We start from the raw sequence: 13,754 nt of genomic DNA on the forward strand, positions 1-13,754 counted from the left end.
ACAGAAAAATGGATTTTATCCAGTTCGGTTGGAGGAAAGGAGACTGAGGGGATATTTAATAGAGGTGTACAAGATGATGGAAGGTTTAGATCGTGTACACAAAGAAGACTTGTTCCATTAGCTGACAAAGGCCAAAAGACACATATTTAAGATTTTGGGCAAGAGATGTAGGGGTGAATGCGAGGAAGAACATTTTTGCATAGCAACTGGTAATGACCTGAAACTGGTAAAGGAAGTGGAGATGATTAATGATTTCAAAAAGAAATAAATTTGCAAGGCTTAGAGCAGGGGTTTGGACTGGCTGGATTGTTCTACAGAGAGCCAGCATGGACTCAGTGGGCCAAAAATCTTCCTTCTGTGCCATAATGTCTCTATGACTCTACATTTATATCTTTTCCCAGCTTTGATGAAAGGTTACAGACCTGAAATGTTAACTTCATTTTTTCCCTCCACAGACGCTGCCAGACTTTCATATTATTTTGAGCCTTTTCTGGTCTTTTTCTGCTCTCAGTCAGGTATTTTTTGATTTTCTCTGTCCCTGTTCATAACTACTTTAAATCTTGTTCTATTATGATCACCTACCCAACTATTACCTAATGCAAACATTACTCCACTGTCCTCCTTCATTCTCCAGAACTAGATACAGCATTGCTTCCTTTCTTACTGAGTCAGAAACATGGAAGTTTAGTACACATTTTAAGAATTTTTCACTATCCATGCTATTTACTCAGTTTTTTCCTATATTTGGGTGATTAATGTCCCCAACTTTTACTGCTCTTTTATTTATACATTTCTCTGGAATTTGCTGGCAGATTTGCTCCTCTACCTCCCTTTTGATGCCTGTTGGTGTTGGGGCTGGAAAATCCCGCCCAAGTCAAATGTGACTCTTCTTCAGAACTGAAGAAAATATGATAAGTTTTATGCCATACAAAGAGGAGGAGGGGGAAGGAAGAACAAAAGGGAAGGCCTGGGATAGTGTAGAGAGGGTGGGAGATATTAAATGGCAAAGATGTCTTGAAACAAAAGGCAAAGGGAATGTTTTTAGTAAAGAAACAATGTATTTGTCCAGAGCGAGTGTAAATGCCCAAATAACGTTCTGTCTGAAAGCAAAAAAAAAAAGAAAAACAAGATTCAGATCGGCACATGCCAAAAAATAGAATCAAAATGGAGAATAGAGTTCATCGTCTAAACTTGTTGAACTCGATGCTGATTCAAGAAGGCTGTAAAGTGCCTAATCGGAAGATGAGGTGCTGTTCTACCAGCTTGCATTCAGCTGCACTAGAACACTGTAGCTGGCTGAGGACAGAAATTTGAGCATGAGAGCGAGATGGTAAATTGAAATAGCAAACAACCTGAAGCTCGGGGTCATACTGACAGACTGAGCAAAGGTGTTCCACAAAGCGGTCACCTAGTCTGCATTTGGTCCTTCCAGTATAGAGGAGCCACATAGCGAGCAGTGAATACAGTAGACTAAATTGAAAGAAGTACAAGTAAATCACTGCTACACCTGTTAGGAGTGTTTAGGTCCTTGGACAGTGAGGTGGGACGAAGTAAAGGGCCAGGTGTTACACCTCCTGCGATTGCATGGGTAGGTGCTGTGGGAAGTGGATGAGGTGTTGGGGGTGAAAGAGGAGTGGACCAGAGTGTCATGGAAGGTAGGGCCCCTTCAGAATGCTGACAGGTGAGGGGAGAAGAAGATGTATTTGATGGTGGAGTTTGGTAAAAATGATGGAGGATAATCCTTTGAGTACGGAGGCTGGTGGGGTGGAAAGTGAGGACATGGGGAACCCTATCGTAGTTCTGGGAGGGAGGAGAAGGGGTGAGGGCGGATGTATGGGAAATGGGTCAGACACAGTTGAGGGCCCTGACAATCACAGTGTGGGGGGGGTGGGGGGGAGGTCGGTGGTGGGGAGTCCCTGGTTCAGGAAAGCATGTCGTAAGTGCTGTTGTGGAAGGTAGCATCATCAAAACAGATGTGACGGAGACAGAGGAACTGGGAGAATGGAATGGAGTCCTTACAGGAAGCAGGGTGCGGGGGGAGGGGTGTAGTCAAGGTAGCTGAGGGAGTCGGTGGGCTTGTAATTAATGTTAATTAAAGCTAACCCTTGAAATGGAGCCAGAAAAGTTAAGAAAGGGAGATCAAGTTCAGAATGGACCATGAGAAGGAGAGAGAGGGGTGGAAATTGGAAGCAAAATTTTTCCAGTTCCTGACCAGAGTACAAAGTGCCACTGATACAGTCATCGATGTGCTGGCAAAAGGGTTGTGGGAAGGGGTCTGTGTAGAACTGGAATAAGGAGTGCTCCAGATACCCCACAAAAAGACAGGCTTAACTAGGGCCCATGAGGGTACCCATAGCCTTTTATTTGAGTAAGTGAGACAAGTTTAAGGAGAAATTGTTCAGTGAGAGAACAAGTTCAGCCAGACGGAGGAGAGTGGTGGTGGATGGGGATTTTTCGGGCCTCTGTTCAAGGAAGAAGCGGAGACCCCTCAGACTATCCTGGTGGCGGATGGAGGTTTAGAGGGATTGGACATCCATCGCGAAGAAGAGGCGGTTAAGGCTGGGAAACGGGGAATTGCTAAAGCGATGTACAATGTTTTTCAAATTAGTCCACTGTATTCGCTGCTCATAATGCAGTCTCTACACTGGGGAGACCAAATGCAGACTGGGTGACCTCCAATCTGTCTGTAAGTGTGATCCCAACTTCAGGTTACTTGACATTTTAATTCATCTGCCCTCACACTCACATTTCTGTCCTTGACCTGCTGCAGTATTCAGTGAAGCTCAATGTACACATCATCTTTCAATTAGACATTTTGCAGCCTTCTAGACTCAACATTGATGTCAACAATTTCAGAAGATGAGAACCCTGTCCTCCATTTTGATTCTGATTTATTGTCATGTGCCGGTTTGAATCCTGTTTTTCATATTGTTTTGCTTTTGAACAGAGCTGTTCACTATTCTGCCATTCACACTCACTCTGGACAAAGCTTTGTTTCTTTACTACAGCCATTACCACTCCCTTTGTTTTTTGATCCGTGACATTGTTGTAATTTAATCTGTCCCACCCTCGACCTTATCCCAGACCTTCCCTTTTGTTCTTTCTCCCCTCCTCCTTTCTACGGTCTAAAACCCATCTGTAATGACTTGACAGAGCGGACAGATTTCAACAAGAAACGGATAAACTTTATTACAGAGGAGACTCTCATCAGGAAGACCCACTCCCGATTGCCCGTGTTTGGGGCTCATTGGTTGGAGACTCCCAGAACATCATGTAACCCCTGATAGGCAGCAGGAGGGGCTATACCTTCAGTTACTACATTTCCTCCCCATTTGTTTTTTACAATTTCAGGGAAATATCTGAATATCCAATAACATATACATATATACAACTTAAGGTGATTAAAGATCAAGTCTCTGGGGTGCTCTCCTGATACAGCTAGAGCACATAGCTCTACCACTTGAGGTTCCTGAACTGGATTGAAGGGATCTGGAATTACAGCACAAGACACATCATTAGAAAATGGCAGTTCTGGGTTTGGCAACTCCACAGTGACATCAGGCATGTCTATTCTAGATCAATCTATCACCTCAGGCATTGACGGTTCGATGTTAATAACAGGTGAAATAATTGGTTGTTGGAATGTCTCTCTAGCACAAATATTATTTACATGCTTATGAACAATTCTATCTTCCACTTGTATTTGGAAAGATAATGGACCAGGCTCTGAGGCAATGGCCCCAGAAACCCAACAAGGTCCACTTCTGAAATTTTGCACGAATACCGGGTCACCTACACTGAATGTGCAAGCTTTGCTATGCATATCGTGGTTCAATTTTTAATTACTCTGACTGCTCTACCTACTCCTCTAAATTTGGAAAAACCAGGCTTAACCGTGTACATAGATGGCGCTTCATCAATAAGTCAAATGGTGTTGAACCTGTAGTCCAATGTGATGTTGTACAATAACTGAGAAGAAAGTGGGAAAGCCAAGATTCTAGAATACCCCCTGATAACTGTTTCATACCAGACCTTTGTACAGCTTTCTTGGCTAAACCATTTGATGAGGGATAGTAAGGGGCTGTTTTAATATATCTGATTCCATTCCGATTCATGAATTTCTGAAACTCTATGCTGGTAAAGGCTGTACCATTATCAGAAATGACGATATCAGGTAAGCCATGTAATCCAAAACAGTGATACAGCTTCTCGATAGTTGCGCTCAATGTTGGCGATTTGACTTTGTATACATCCATCCATTTAGTATGTGCATCCAAAATTAACAAAAACATGGTACCCAAGAATGGTCCTATAAAATTGATATGTAGTCTAACCCAGGGTCAGCCAGGTCACTGTTGTTGCTGACAGTGGAGACAGCGCTTGACCATGCTTTCAATGTCACTGTCAATGCCTGGACACCAGACAGAGCTTCACACAAGCATTTTCACCTTTGATATGCCTGGATGTGCACTGTGAAGCTCTGTTAAGAGCGGTTCTCTGCCTTGTGATGGGACGACAACTCTTGATCCCCACAACAAAATTGCATCTTGACAGCTTAACTCTGTGTTTCTGACATGGAATGGTCTCATCTCTTCAGATACAGGTGAATTTGACCATCCTTACAAAACGAAGTCTCTGACTTTCAACAATGTTGGATCTTTGTCCAATTTCTAATTTGCTTCACGCACACAGGCGAAGAATCCAAGAAATTCAGTAATAACACAACTTCTTGTGGAACAGGAGCATGTACAATGCTATCTGGTGATGGGAGATGATTGAGTGGGTCCACATTTGTAATGTGTAAGCCAGGATGGTTCATAAAAGTATATTCGTACGCAGATAATATCAGAGCCCAACATTGTATCCTTGCTGATGTTATTGGTGGAATGGCTTTATCCTCACTGAATAATCCCATTAATGATTTGTGGTCTGACACAATAGTGCAATGTCGTTCATGTAGGTACTGGTAGAACGTTTTCACCCTGATTTTTTTACACTTCCTTTGCTAGCTGGGAATAACCCTTGCTGGCTTTGGAGAGGGTTCTTGAGACATAGCCAATGGGCCTTTCTGATCGATTTTCCATTCTATGTGATAACATGGCTCCTACACCATAAGGAGAGGCATCACATGTTAATCCCACTCTTTCGATGGGTCGTAGTTACCAATAAACACGATGAATGCAACAGTCTTTACTTTCACGAAGGATTCTTCCTGTTGTGAATTCCATGACCAATGGTGATTCTTTTTTAACAAGTGCACTGATGCCAACACAGTTGATAAGTTAGGCAAGAAATGGCTAGAGTAGTTGATCATAACCAGGAAGGACTTGAATTTGGTTACATTGGATGGTGAGGGTGCATCTTTTATTGCCCAAACGTCTCTTCTACTGGATGCAACCCCATGCCGTCCACCCTGTGACCCAGGTAAGTAACTTCTGGTGCTTGAAATGTGCATTTTTTCTTCTTTAACTGTATGCCGGCTTCCTTGAACCTTCTTAGCACCTCCACCCTGTGATCAGAACATCATCTAGGTATACTGCCACTTGGGGGAGTCCTTGCAAAAGACTCTCCATTGTTCTCTGGAAGATAGCGTATGCAGGCGATGCTCCAAAGGGTAGGCGAGTGTAATGATGAAGACCCTTGTGTGTGTTAATAGTCACGTATCCTTTAGATGTGCTCTCCAGTTCTAATTGTTCGTAGGTGTGGCTCATATCCAATTTTTCACAGGACATGCCTCCAGCCAGCTTTGCATATAAGTCGTCTGTCCTTGGAACATGGTACTTGTCTAGTTTGGCTGCCTTGTTTACGGTTAATTTATAGTCCCCACAAATGCGTATGGTTTGATCAGTCTTAACCACTGGGACTATGGACGCTGCCCATTCTGAGAATTGGACAGGTTGGATGATGCCCAGCTTTTCTAACCGGCACAATTCTGCATCCACCTTCTCCTTCAAAGCATGAGGCACAGGCCTGGCCTTAAAGAAACGTGGCGTTGTCTGAGGATCCACATACACCTCGGCCTTTTAACTTCCCTAATTCGTCCTGAAATATCCTGTCATATTTCCTTAGCAGCTCAAGAACTGCTCTTGTTTTCAGGTGCAATATCTCAGACCAGTAAAGCTTGATCTTCTGTAACCAGTCTCAGACTAAAAGACTGGGTCCTTCTCCTTTCACTATTATCACAGGCAGCTGGGCTGTCTGTTTACTGTAAGACACTGGTACTGTGGCGATACCCTTTACCTGAATAAATTCTCCAGTCTTTAACTTAGTGTTGCCTGCTCCAGGTTATTAGCTGTCTACCTTCAATAAGGTATTTGAATGTGTGCTCTCCCACCACAGTAGTTGAGGCACCCGTATCCACCTCCATTATTAGTGGCTTCTCATTAACTTGGATTGTGACAGTGATAGGTTCGGTTTTTGCAGCGGTTATGTTGTACAGGGAATAAATGTCAGTATTGGCAGCTTTAGATTCTGCTGTATTTTTTAATTCAATCATGTTGGTTTGCTGCTTTATGGGCTGTTTTGACTTTGCCCTGCATTGTCTTACTACCTGACCTTTCTTATGGCAGTAATGGCATTCTGCTTCCTTAAATTTACAGGTGGCCAGTCCATGGTCACCTCCATATCTATAACAACTTAATCTTGGAGTCACTGCTGAAGCGTTTCTACTAGAACTTTTCATGTTTCTAACAGTAGACATTGCCTCTCGCTTCAATGCTCTTGGTCTGGTTTTCGTGCCACGCCCGGCAGTAGGTTCCCACCCAACATGAAGAAGAGCGCCATGTTGTATGTGTTGTAAAGCCTGCGAGTCTCATGCAGCACTTTCCTTGGCGAGGGAAATTTCTTGGGCGCGCTTCAATTTGATGTCGAATTCAGCGAGTTTTCAGCGCTGTGTCATTGTCCTTAGCTCCATAAACTAATTGGTCCTGCAGCGTATCATTTTATGTGTCCTAGAAGTCGCAGTGTTCTGTCAACTACTTTAGCTTCATGACATAGGTTGTGATGGACTCTCATAGGGCCCTAACTCTGGAATTAAATTTAAAATGCTGCATTGTTACGGTTGGCTTCGGCTGGAAATACGTTTTCACCAGGTCCACTAATTCATTAAAGGGTTTAGAAGTGGGTGTGCCCAGGACTGTGAGGTTGTATGTTTTACTGCCACATATACTCAAAAGGACTGCTTCTTGCTTTTCCTCCGCGGTAATTTCATTTGCTACAAAATAAAATCCGAGGCGCTCTTCATACTGGCTCCAGTCTTCCATAGTCTCGTCATTAGGGTTGATTCTGCTGAAGAGTGGCATGACTGGTGAGCAGTCTTTTCTTTTTCTTAAGATTCAATGTACTCACAGTAACAAGGTGAGGTGCAGTGTCAGAGCTATTTTACCCTCATCGCCAAATCGTCAACTCGATGGAGTGTGCAGGTTTCAACAAGAAACAGGTAAACTTTATTACAAAGAGCTTCAGGTGCTATATGCTCGATCAGGCCCCTCGTCAGAAAGCCCTGCCCCCCAGATTACCCTTGCTTAGGACTCATTGGTCAGAGCCTCCCAAAACATCACATGACCCCTGAAAGGCGAGGCTATACTGTCAGTTACTAAGCCATTACATTTCGACCCTCCTTCAATTCTGAAGAAGAGTCATATTCAACCTGAAATGTTAATTTTGTTTCTCTCTCCACAGATGCTGCCAGATCTGCTGAGTTTTTCCAGCACTTTCTATTTTTATTTCAGCGCTGAGTGAATGCTGCATTGTTGGAGGTGCTGTATTTTGCTGTATTCTGTCTGTGTGCTTAGGTAAATGTCAAAGGGCACATGGCATGATTTTGAAGAAGAATAGGGGTGTTCTCCCCTGTGTCCTGGCCAATATTTATCCCTCAATCAACATCACAAAAACAGATTATCTGGCCATTATCACATTGCTGTTTGTGGGACCTTGCTGTGTCAAGTTGGCTGCTGTGTTTCCTACATTACAACAGTAACTACACGTCCAAAGTATTTCACTGGCTGTACTGTGCTTTGAGATGTCATTGGTCATGGGAGGTGTTATACGAATGCAAATTTTTCTTTTTCTCTGTGCTACAGTCCAACAGACAGTACCGTTTCTATATAAAAACAAAAAAATACTGCGGATGCTGGAAATCCAAAACAAAAACAGAATTACCTGGAAAAACTCAGCAGGTCTGGCGGCATCGGTGGAGAAGAAAAAAGTTGACGTTTCGAGTCCTCATGACCCTTCAGCAGAACTGAGTATAGTTAGGAGAGGGGTGAAATATAAGCTGGTTTAAGGTGGTGGGGGGGTTGGGGGTGGGGGGGGGGTGGGGTGGGGGGGGGGTAGAGAAGTTGGGGGTAGGGGGATGGGTGGTTGTAGGGACAAGCAAGCAGTGATAGGAGAAGATAATCAAAAGATGTCACAGACAAAAGGAACAAAGGGGTGTTGAAGGTGGTGATGTTATCTAAGAAAATGTGCTAATTAAGAATGGATGGCAGGACACTCAAGGTACAGCTCTAGTGGGGGTGGGGTGGAAAGGCTGACAAGGTATTACAGTTGTAGATTTAAAAATAATGGAAATAGGTGGGAAAAGAAAAATCTATATAAATTATTGAAAAAAACAAAAGGGAGGGGGAAGAAACGGAAAGGGGATGGGGGGAGGGAGTTTAAGATCTAAAGTTGTTGAATTCAATATTCAGCCCGGAAGGCTGTAAAGTGCCTAGTCGGAAGATGAGGTGCTGTTCCCCCAGTTTGCGTTGGGCTTCACTGGAACAATGCAGCAAGCCAAGGACAGACATGTGGGCAAGAGAGCAGGGTGGAGTGTTAAAATGGCAAGCGACAGGGAGGTTTGGGTTTTTCTTGCGGACAGACTGCAGGTGTTCTGCAAAGCGGTCGCCCAGTTCTCTCCAATATAGAGGAGACCGCATTGGGAGCAACGAATGCAGTAGACTAAGTTAGGGGAAATGCAAGTGAAATGCTGCTTCACTCGAAAGGAGTGTTTGGGCCCTTGGACGGTGAGGAGAGAGGAAGTGAAGGGGCAGGTGTTGCATCTTCTGCATGGGCATGGGGAGGTGCCATAGGTGGGGGTTGAGGAGTAGGGGGTGATGGAGGAGTGGACCAGGGTATCCCGGAGGGAAGGATCCCTACGGAATGCCCCCAGGGGGGGTGAAGGGAAGATGTGTTTGGTGGTGGCATCATTCTGGAGTTGGCGGAGGATGATCCTTTGAATGCGGAGGCTGGTGGGGTGATAAGTGAGGACAAGGGGGACCCTATCATGTTTCTGGGAGGGAGGAGAAGGCGTGAGGGCGGATGGGTGGGAGATGGGCCGGACACGGTTGAGGGCCCTGTCAATGACCGTGGGTGGAAAACCTCAGTTAAGGAAGAAGGAGGATATGTCAGAGGAACTGTTTTTGAAGGTAGCATCATCAGAACAGATGCGACGGAGGCGAAGGAACTGAGAGAATGGGATGGAGTCCTTACAGGAAGCGGGGTGTGAGGAGCTGTAGTCGAGGTAGCTGTGGGAGTCGGTAGGCTTGTAATGGATATTGGTGGACAGTCTATCATCAGAAATTGAGACAGAGAGGTCAAGGAAGGGAAGGGAAGTGTCAGAGATGGACCAAGTGAAAATGATGGAGGGGTGGAGATTGGAAGCAAAATTAATAAATTTTTCCAGGTCCAGATGAGAGCATGAAGCCGCACCGAAGTAATCATCGATGTACCGGAGAAAGAGTTGTGGGAGGGGGCCGGAGTAGGACTGGAACAAGGAATGTTCCACATACCCCATAAAGAGACAGGCATAGCTGGGGCCCATGCGGGTACCCACAGCCCCACCTTTTATTTGGAGGAAGTGAGAGGAGTTAAAGGAGAAATTGTTCAGTGTGAGAACAAGTTCAGCCAGACGGAGGAGAGTAGTAGTGGATGGGGTTTGTTCGGGCCTCTGTTCAAGGAAGAAGCTAAGGGCCCTCAGACCATCCTGTTGGGGGATGGAGGTGTAGAGGGATTGGACGTCCATGGTGAAGAGGAAGTGGTTGGGGCCAGGGAACTGGAAATTGTTGATTTGATGTAAGGTGTCAGAGGAATCACGGATGTAGGTGGGAAGGGACTGGACAAGGGGAGAGAGAAGGGAGTCAAGATAATGAGAAATGAGGTCCGTGGGGCAGGAACAGGCGGACACGATCGGTCTGCCGGGACAGTTCTGTTTGTGGATTTTGGGTAGGAGGTAGAAGCGGGCCGTCCGAGGTTGGGCGACTATCAGGTTGGAAGCTGTGGGAGGAAGATCTCCAGAGGAGATGAGGTCAGTGACAGTCCTGGAAACAATGGCTTGATGTTCTGTGGTGGGGTCATGGTCCAGGGAAAGGTAGGAGGAAGTGTCTGTGATTTGACGCTCAGTCTCCGCGAGGTACAGGTCAGTGCGCCAGACAACACAGCACCACCCTTGTCAACGGGTTTGATGACAATGTTGGGGTTGGACCTGAGAGAACGGAGTGCAGTAAGTACAGAGAGAGACAGATTAGAATGGGTGAGAGGAGCAGAGAAATTGAGACGGCTAATGTCACGCCGACAGTTCTCAATGAAAAGATCAAGAGACGGTAAGAATCCAGAAGCAGGTGTCCAGGTGGAGGGAGAATATTGGAGGTGGGTAAAAGGATCCGTTGAACGGGGAGAGGACTCCCGCCCAAAGAAGTGAGCACGGAGACGAAGACGGCGGAAGAAGAGTTCAGCATCGTGCCGAGCCCGAAATTCATTGAGATGAGGGCGTAAGGGTATGAAACTAAGTCCTTTGCTGAGCACTGAACGTTTAGCATCGGAGAGGGGAAGGTCAGGGGGTATAGTGAATACGCGGCTGGGGCTGGGATTGGAAGATGGGGTGGGGACGGAGGGACAAGCAGGGGTGGAGGGTCCCAGATGGGTGTTGGTGTCGATGAGTTGTTGGAGCTTGCGTTCCTTAGCACTTGAGAGAAAGAGAAAAAGTTTCTTGTTGAGGCGTCGGATGAGGCGAAGAATAAAATGAAACTGGGGGCACGCGCAGCTTTGAAAAAGGGTGCGGCGGTGCTGCTGGAGGGAGAGGTCAAGTGTGTTCATATGGTGGCGCATGGCACTGAATGTGGATCTCAGAATGCGACGGGAACAGCAGTCCGAGAAACGTTTTATGTCCCGGAGATACCTGTAATCCTGGGTGGGTTCGAAACAAGAGGGATGGAATTTCAGTTGAAATCAATGTGGGGTGAGTCGGAGACGGAGACAGTCACTGAGAAAGGAAATATGGCTGTGAAAGCGGGTTTTAGTAAACACCTTGTCAAACACCAGGAGAGAAATGGAAAGCAATGAAGGTGAACAAGGCAGAAGAGACAGACGGAAATCCTGTCGGAGAACAGAGCAATACTTCTTCAAGGAAGGCATTTCTTGAAGAGAAGTGGCTGTCAATTAAACACAGAGATAAAAACAAAAAACTACTGCGGATGCTGGAAATCCAAAACAAAAACAGAATTACCTGGAAAAACTCAGCAGGTCTGGCAGCATCGGTGGAGAAGAAAAAAGTTGACGTTTCGAGTCCTCATGACCCTTCAGCAGAACTGTGTATAGTTAGGGGAGGGGTGATATATAAGCTGGTTTAAGGTGGGGGGTGGAGTGGGGGGAGAGAAGTTGGGGGTGGGGTGGGGTGGGGTGTGGTTGTAGGGACAAGCAAGCAGTGATAGGAGCAGATAATCAAAAGATGTCACATTTCTATGCCTGCTGCTTGTCACAGAAAACTAAAAACACCTTTTATCCCTGAACCTATTTGTGATTTTGTTGTCTCCCGTTGTCGGTGTATATGCAGTGAGCAGTCACAACACGAGGCAACAAGTGGAACAATTCAATTGAGGGAGTGCAGATAATGTATCATGTTTCCTTGAGTCTCTCCTTTCAAAATGATGCACATCACTGTCATTTTGGACTTTGATCAAGTTAGAATGACGTGATTAAGCTTCAGGTAAGCAGAATGCAATGACAGGAAGTTACAGGATTTGAACTTGAAATCTTTATTATTTGAGGGTGTTAAACACTTGGATCCTGATCTCAAACCCACTCAGTCTGATGAAGCTGAATAGAATGCTGAACAGCTTTTAGCAGCCATGCTACACTTTTCACTTGTTTTAGGGTGGATTATGCTGCCAGACCTGCTGAGTTTTTCCAGGTAATTCCGTTTTTGTTATGTATTATGTTGTTGCCTGTCTGGAACTGATACAATAAGCTATTGTTTTCAGACAAGTCTGCCTGTGAAGGAGCAATGAAATTGTTCAGCGGGAGGTTGTGCTCCTGCACAACTGCTTGCAACTGGAGTGCTAAAATCCACCCCCGTTTCTGCATCAATCATAAGACTAAAGAAAAAATGTAAAAATTGAGTAATAAAACCTGTGGAAATAAATGATTTGTTTCTCTTGCAGGAAATGCAAGTTATCCCAACACAGACACCTGTCAGCCAGTGAACCAGACACACAGCCTCAAACACTGTACCAAATCGGACATACGATTCAATACGATGAGCAGCATGTGGGCAATAATTGTCATTGCTCAGTTAATAGTGGGCATTGGAACAGTTCCTATTCAACCCTTTGGCATTTCATATGTGGATGACTTTGCTGAGCCATCTAACTCTCCACTCTATATAGGTGAGTTTCAAAATGCATTATCCTGGGGAATCTTTGAAAATAGAAAAGCACATTAATCCTCAGTACAACCATATTATTTGCCTTGTAATCTAACGCCCCTTGTGCCAAGTTGATCAACACTTGCATCATCTCTTTTGTGTGCTCAAAATCAATTCAATATGCTCAATTAAAGAATTGCAATACCTACACAAGTTTACAAAAACACAAACACCCTTATCACAAACCTACATCTCTCCTCCCTGAAGAGCTGTCCCTGATCTGAAACATTGGGATTTATAAACTCTCTTGCTTGTTTTATTTAATCAGGGACACATATAATAAGCTACTGAGAGCCTAACTGGCTGCCACCATCTTCTCCTTATGATCTGAGTGCCCTAAAATAACGAGAGAGGATATACAAGTGTATTCTCATCACAAACTTTTCCTTCATTAACTGTAAGGAGACACTGGGTTGTCCTAGTGTCATCAAATGAAAAGAAGCTCACTGTAAAACATGAGAAGTTATAAAATGGTTACATTAATTGCCTTTTCCTGTTATATATTAATGACCTCGACCTTGCTGTGTGGGGCACAATATCAAAATTGCATATGATATGAAACTTGGAAACATTGTGAACTGTGAGGGGGATAGTGTAGAACTTCAAAAGGGCATAGACAAGTTAGTGGAGTGGGTGGACAGGTGGCAGATGATGTTCAATGCAGAGATCCTCATACTCTATTTGCCAGTCTTATTTTCTTCTTCACCTCCCCTTGCAACCTGATTGACCTGATTTTCACTTGAATAACTCAAACAATATGTATCATACACCCTCCTTTCTTGTTTCATTATAATTTCTATCTTCTACATCATTCAGTTCTTTGTTTTTGGCTCCCTTACCTTTCACCCTTGTTCAAATGTACCTAGCCTGTACCTGAAGCATCTCTTCCTTAAATATCAATGTTCTGTTATAGTTTTTCCTGTCAATCTTTGGTTCCATTTTACCCTGGCTAGATCCACTCTCATCTCATTGAAGCTAGCCTCTTCCAACCTGGATACTCTAATTTATATTGTTTCTTGTTTTTCTCCATTACTGGTCTAAACCTTATGATGCAATGATCATTCTTACCCAAGTGTAC

At 44.6% G+C, this 13,754-nt stretch overlaps 1 protein-coding gene across 4 annotated transcripts in view; it reads left to right on the forward strand.

The window, feature by feature from the left end:
• Window positions 1-13,754, forward strand: part of LOC144673605 (solute carrier organic anion transporter family member 2A1-like) — a 210,664-nt gene that overhangs the window by 45,197 nt on the left and 151,713 nt on the right. For 2 of the 4 annotated variants that reach the window (XM_078535353.1, XM_078535354.1), the window contains exon 3: window positions 12,414-12,638. The exons of 1 other annotated variant lie outside the window; for it this stretch is intronic. In XM_078535353.1, coding sequence (XP_078391479.1) covers window positions 12,414-12,638 — 225 coding nt within the window. Of the gene's footprint in view, window positions 1-414; window positions 516-12,413; window positions 12,639-13,754 lie in introns of those variants that run through there. One more of the 4 variants, XM_078535355.1, reaches the window with a different exon arrangement.

The sequence above is a fragment of the Cetorhinus maximus genome, unplaced genomic scaffold (assembly GCF_964194155.1).
Source record: "Cetorhinus maximus unplaced genomic scaffold, sCetMax3.hap1.1 HAP1_SCAFFOLD_396, whole genome shotgun sequence".
NCBI lineage: Eukaryota > Metazoa > Chordata > Chondrichthyes > Lamniformes > Cetorhinidae > Cetorhinus > Cetorhinus maximus.